General features: G+C 37.8%; 2 protein-coding genes across 2 annotated transcripts; both read right to left on the bottom strand.

Moving 5' to 3' along the window:
- On the bottom strand, positions 2,217–3,044 carry LOC107613947. The gene is made up of 2 exons (XM_016316151.1): positions 2,582–3,044; positions 2,217–2,221 (listed from the first exon to the last, which is right to left on the bottom strand). The coding sequence occupies exons 1-2, from the start codon at positions 3,042–3,044 to the stop codon at positions 2,217–2,219; spliced, it is 468 nt and encodes a 155-aa protein (XP_016171637.1).
- LOC107613938 lies at positions 3,137–4,876 on the bottom strand. Its single transcript, XM_016316139.1, has one exon. The coding sequence runs from the start codon at positions 4,874–4,876 to the stop codon at positions 3,137–3,139; it is 1,740 nt and encodes a 579-aa protein (XP_016171625.1).

Genomic DNA, 7,172 nt, shown 5'->3' with positions numbered 1-7,172 from the left:
CTACTTGTCTATGACCTCCAGGACAACAAAATAATCAACACAGGAGGTCCACTTTGGCTTCTTCAATTATGGCTCAATGCCATTTTCGAAAACTACATGATAAAACCTGCAGGGGGCAACACTGATAAACATCACATCAAGGGTTTTTGCTTATCTTATTACAAGCCCAATTTTCCAAACGCTCAATCGGACGAAGACAAATTTTGGGCTGTTTTTTCTCTTTTCCATTCCTGCAGAAATTTTGACAATGATCAACTCAATTTCACTCCTTTTTTGCGTCGCAACTGCGGCCCTGCCTGGCTCGATCGTTTCCTCTTTCCAAACACTAATGAGGAAAGCGAACTTGCAAATCGAACTTGGGCACACCTACTGGCTGTTCAAGTGATACCAATAGGGTTGCCACAATATAAGAAGGAAAGGTTTAAAATAACCTTGTACGCTCCTCACTTGATTGCAAGACAATTGGAATTTTCTCAGGCCATCCTAACTCCTCAACCTCGACACAGCGAACCATTCTGTCAGATTACCCTGACATCTCAGGAAGACTTCAACACTTGCCTCTCAAAAAATCAAAAATGAAGAGACCGCTTCAACTTCTTGATTTATGAATGCAGTTCATTTATCACCAAATCTTATATGGAATGGTGGACTGCTTATTATTCAAGGTATACTTGTACCTTAGAAGAAATTCAGCAAATGGCTATTCGAGTAACTGTTACTGAAAGCTCCCCAAAAAGAACTCACAAGAGGAAAGCTGAAGCTGCTCGACCACCACCACATAAGATCAGAAGGACTCCTACTAGAACTTCTCGCAGAGTAATTCTTCTATTCATAACTCCACTTTCAAATTTGAAATGTCCTTCGAATATTACTATTATACATTTTTTAAAACTTTTTTATCCTGAACTTTTAACAGCTAGTTTTGCAATCATCAAGCGAAAGCGATGATGAAAGTGAACCAACCAACAAGGATTCTCTCGCTGCTTCCTCTCAATCAGAAGATGCAGCCGATTCTGATCTTGGCTCTCAGCTAATACTAAGGTCCAGAATTCCTCAGGTAACACATCCTTCACTATATACTTCTTATTTAGTTTAAAAATAGATCTTAAACTTATAATTGTGTACCTTTTATATTAGCCCATTAATGTTGTCCAGGCGGCTTCTTTCACTGGAGCTCTCGATCAACTAATTTCTCAACAACAAATCGACCCAGAACACTCCACATCACATGATTCAATCCAATTCACTAGGTCCCTACAAACGATTCTTGCTACTCATCCACCTCTTCTTCACATAACACAAGTGATCGATCTGACAGAAAATCCTCTGCATCATTCTCCAGAAGAGACACATAGACTTGAATCAACTTCACCAAACAATCAAGCTGCACTAATTAAAGAGAACCAAACGGTTTCAGACTCCGATTCTGCTTCTAAAGCCACTGACACCACCAATTCAGACTCCTCTCGATCCAAGATTTTTGAGACCCCTCCAAAATTACAACCTGATCCTTCACTCCAAACCCCTCTGGGACCAAGACCAGAGACATCGAATGCTCCTACCACTCCAAGTAGTGCTACCTTGGATGACCTGATTTCTGTTTTGAATAAAATTATCCAAGAATAAAGTTCCGGTCCCTGTTCCAGAAATTTCAAGGCTGCCACATCAAGACCTCCAGTCGAATTAGAACCTGACACTCGGAAACAACTTCGATTATTCATCAAACTTTTGGATCATCCACCTACTTCATGGGTTAATGATCCAATCCTCAACAAACTCCTGGAGGACTGCTTGAATTCTTCTTTTGAATTCCCAAATAACACACTATATTCTGCTTCAATCCAAAAATTCAAACAACTTCTCAATGATAGCATTGCATATCAATTTCAACTTCAGGAAACTGAAAATGAAGAAGCTACGGCCAAATCTAAAATAGAAAACTGTCTTGCAACTGCTCAACCAATTCAATCCTCTCGTGAGGAATTTGATGTAAGAATCTCTCATGCTATTTCCGTTCAGGCTTTCCATGATCAAGAAGAAGCAAGACTCGAAGCAGAATTGGCTCAACTTCAAAAACAACTTGCCACCATACGCCAAGATAGAGCCACCCTAGCTAAACCTCTGGCTGCAGCCCAACAAGAGCAACATCTCCTTATCCAGAAACTTGTCTTAATCGACACTGAGCAGGGAGAATATGAAAAATAACTCGAGAAAATTCAAACTGACAAGTTCAAGCAGATCAAAATGCTTACGATTCTGGAAAACAAAAGGACAAAGCTGCGCTCTGATTTGGCAAAATTATTAGCATCTTGAACTTTTTTTTTATTTTACTTTTGTAATGACTTCCTCCTTTTTTGAACTTATACCTGTTGAATTTCTATATTTGCCAGCAATAGAAATATTTTAGATATTTTCCATTAATCGAATTAACCACTCTCCCTGACTCGATGTCTTTAATCTGATAAGCATTTCCAGAAAATACCCCTATCACTTGAAAGGGGCCTTCCCAGTTATGGGATCATTTACTAAGAAATTTTGATTTTTTTTTTCATTGGTAAAATAACTTTCAAAACTAACTCACCTATCTTGAAAGATTTCTCCTTAATTCGACGATTATAACTTCGAGCAACACTTTCTTTTTGTCGAATTATATTATCAAGTGCTAACATTCGCTCCGAGTCTAACTCATTTAACTCATCGAACATTGCATTCCAATAATCATCGACTGGAAAATCATTCTGTTTTGATACTCTTAAAGTATTTAAATTAATTTCTAATGGTAAAACTGCATCATGGCCATACACCAATTTATAAGGTGAAGTCCCTGTCAAACCTCTTGGTGAATTCCGATAGGCCCATAATACTTGACTTAAAGTCTCATGCCATGTTCGAGGCTTGTTCCCGATATGCTTTTTAATCAAGCCTATCAATATCTTATTTGCTGCCTCTACTTGCCCCTTAGCCTGTGCATAATAAGGAGTTGAAGTGACCATACTAATGTTCCTTGAAGCCGCAAAGTTTTTAATTCGCTGGCCAGTAAACATAGTTCCTTGGTCAGTACTTAACGTCTAAGGAATTCCAAATCGATGAATAATATTTTCCTCGACAAAATCAATTATCTCTGTTTGACCAACTTCTACCAAAGGAACTGCGGTTCAACCCATTTCGTGAAATAATCAATGGCCACTAAAATAAATTTGTGCTGCTTCGATGAAGGGGGATGAATCAATCCAATTAAATCTAAAGCCCAACCTCTAAATGGCCATGACTTTATTATCGAATGCAGTTCAGCCGCTGAAATCTGCTGTATCGAACCATATTTCTGACATTCTTGACATGCCTTTGCATAATCAATACAATCTTTTATCATAGATGGCCAAAATACATGATCGCGATATAACACCCATCTCATTTTCTTCCCTGCCTGATGAGCACCACATATTCCATTATGAACTTCACCCAAAGCAATGTTTTGATCTTCTCGACTCAAACATCTCAACAAACTTCCATCGATCCCTTTTTTGTATAATTCATCAGCCAATAAAACAAAGTTCATTGCTCGTAACTTTAGTTTTCTATCAACTGTAATATTGGGATCTTTCAAATACCGAGCAATAGGTTTTCTCCAATCGGAATCTTCCCACTCATCCATGCATAACACCTCTCTCTCATTTGCTGGTACCAAAATTTGATGGATACTAGATAATTTTTTAATAGTTTCCGGACCAACCTGATACTTCGAAGCAATTTGGGTTAACTCATTAGCAATCTCATTATGAATTCGAGGAATATGCACCAAAGAAACTTTTCGAAAAGACGTTAATAACTCCCAAGCAATTACTAAATATTTTTGTAACGTCTCATTATTGCACTTAAATTCCTTCAACAACTGCTTTAAAACTAACTGTGAATCCCCTAGAATTTGAACTTCTAAAGCTCCTTTGTCGATTAAAATTTCTAGACCCAAAATCAAAGCCTCATATTCGGCTACATTATTAGAACAAGGATACTTTAGTTCGAACAGGAATTCTGATGGAATGCCCTCTGGTGAGATAATGAGGATTCCAACCCCCGCACCATCTTTATGTTTAGATCCATCGAAATACAATTTCCAATAATTAACTTTTACATCGACTATATTTGCTCCCTGGTCATTCAGATCTTTTGAATTGTCCACAAGAAAATCTGCAATGACCTGTCCTTTTACAGCCTTAGCCAGAACATATTGTAAATCAAATTCTGTTAATGCCAACATCCATTTTCCCAAACGTCCTCTTAACATAGGGAAACTTAGCATATATTTAATATGATCGGTTTGTACTATAACTTTCACCGACTTAGCCACCATGTAACATTTTAACTTCATACAAGCATGATATAAAGACAAGCATAATCTTTCGATCGGGGAATACCTTGTTTCAATATCAGTTAAAACTCGACTAAGGTAATAAACTGCCCGTTCATGCCCATTTTCATCATCTTGGTCTAACATACACCCTATAGTGTCTTTAGATGCTGCAATATATAATTTTAAAGGTTCAAATGGACACACATTCGCCATAATTGGAGCTTTTGATAAATATGACTTAATCGAATCAAACGCCGATTGACGTTCTGTGGTCCATTCGAATTTTGAACCATTTTTTAATTTCACCAAAGGCGCGAATACCCTAGTTCGATCCGAAAGATTCGAAATGAATTTTCTAAGGTAATTCACTTTTCCCAAAAACGATTGTACTTCTTTCTTCGATTTGGGTACAGATAATGCTAATATCGCATCTGCTTTATTTTTATCAATAGCTATCCCCTTTTTATGAACAACAAAGCCTAAGAAGTTTCCGGCTGAAACCCCAAAAGCACATTTCAAAGGATTCATTTTTAATCATTTCTTCCTCATAGTAGGGAATGCTTTTCTTAAATGGTCTATATGCTGACCCACAGAAATCGATTTTACCATTACATCATTGATATAAACTTCCATAAATTTCCTAATAAACTCATGAAAAATGGCATTCATGGCGCGCTGATATGTCGCCCTAGCATTCTTCAAGCCAAAAGGCATAACCACCCACTCATACGTACCTAACGCCCCAGGACAACGGAAGGCAGTTTTAGCCACATCGTCTTCCATAATAAAGATTTGGTTATATCCAGAATAACCGTCCATGAAACTAAGAATTTCATTTCCTGCCGCAGAATCGATTAACATGTCTGCAATCGGCATAAAATATTCATCCTTCGGGGTGGCATTATTTAAATCTCGAAAATCAATACACACCCTTAACTTCCCATTTTTCTTCATCACAGGGACAATATTCGATACCCACTCCACATAACATGCAATTCGAATAAATTTTTCTTTGATCAAACGTTCTATTTCTTCTTTTATTTTCACATTGATTTCAAGAGCAAAACATCTTGGGGTTTGCTTCACAGGTCGAGCGTTGGGCTTTAATGCTAATCGATGTTCTATTAATGAACGATCGAGACTAGGCATCTCATGATAATCCCACGCAAAGCAATCTTTAAACTCATGTAACAAATTAAAAAGATCAGTTCGAAAAGGATCAATAAGATCTTTACATATATATGTAATTCGAATGTCATCATGAGTCCCCAAATTAATTTCTTCTAAAGGATCTTGAGATTCAAACCCTTTATAATAATCATCCTCTTTAATTGAATATTTTTCAAATCCCAAAGGCTCCAAATCATAAATGCAATCGAAAGTAAAATCAATAGAATCATGGAAAGTAGAAGAAACTTGACTTTCGACTAAATCATTACTATTTTTATTTTCTACATAATGGGCCTCTGCTATTAAATCGGCAGTCTGGCTCACATCATTAATTTCATTACAAGAAGTAGGGAAATCATAACTAAATTTGACTGGAAGCGTCGAATCAAACATACTACCATTAACAATTTTACTAACCCTATCCGATTCAACTTCACCAGAAGAATCATCTTTATTTTCTAAAAACTGAAAATTATTTAAATAATTATGTAATGTTACCAGGTAATTAGGAACCCCATCACCTTGACTCATGGTGCAGGCTTTAAAGTCTTCAAGAGAGACAGTCCCAACCAGTCGGTTCGAAACCCACATCTGGATAACACAACTTTACCGAAAGGCCTTCTGAAGTCAAATAACAACCTTCACAATTATAAGGATTTAAAGATCGATCAACATTCAAAGGTTTTAATTTTCGATTATAAATCCTAAAATCAACATGCATCTGTTCGACATACAGACTCGAATCTGCTTTGACAATTTCAGGTTTACCTTCTTTAGTCCATAGAAGCACGCTCTGATGCACTGTTGAGGGTACATCACCTACACCATGGATCCAATCTCCTCCTAGTAAGGCATTATAACTAGCCTTCGATGGCACTACCACAAACACAGAGTGTCTCTCTGAAGATCCCACTTTCACAGTCAGAGTAACTAGTCCCCTCGCTGGCGTAGAGGTCCCACTGAAATCAGTCACAGCAATATTTGTAGGGACCAGATCATCAAGATGCTTTCCTACTTTTCCTAACATTCTCTGAGGCAGAAGACTAATTGCTGCCCCACCATCAATCAATACCTTGTTTATTTTAAACCCATTCAATATTGCAATAACATGAAGTGGACATAAATGAGACATCTGTCTTTCAGTAGGACGAGGAAAGAAACCTGGCTCATCCTCTATGCGAATGAAAGAGAAAGCCCCTTCATCTTCCTGATCATAATCCTCATCCGGATTACTCTCACATTCTCTAAGGTACTCAGTCGGAATAATCAAAATCGTTCCAACCATATCATCATCTCCTTCATCAAAATATTCCTCATCAACATCAACGTCCTTATGTTTGTCAATTCCAGAGGATTGAGCCACAACTTTACCCTTTTTCATCTTTGCAGGTAATAGAATTTCCTTAGGGTAAGTCTCTCCATAAGAAGGAAAGACAATCCGAGAATACACAGAAGGCGTTGCCCCCTTGCTCACTTCTTTTTCTGTCTCCATTTGAAGTTTCTTATTCCGATTAAAACTTCTTCCTCCACCTCTGCCTCTTGGATATCCTCTGGCTCGACCCCGATAGAAGGCATACTGATTCCGGGAAGGTGCCCGATGCCCCCACTGAGGATTACGCCAATACAGATGATCACGCCTTTGGAATTCTTGACA

This window comes from Arachis ipaensis, chromosome B01 (genome assembly GCF_000816755.2).
Source record: "Arachis ipaensis cultivar K30076 chromosome B01, Araip1.1, whole genome shotgun sequence".
NCBI classification, from domain to species: Eukaryota; Viridiplantae; Streptophyta; class Magnoliopsida; order Fabales; family Fabaceae; genus Arachis; species Arachis ipaensis.
Note: the sequence above shows the minus strand (reverse complement) of the source record. Positions and strands in the feature narration are given on the sequence as shown.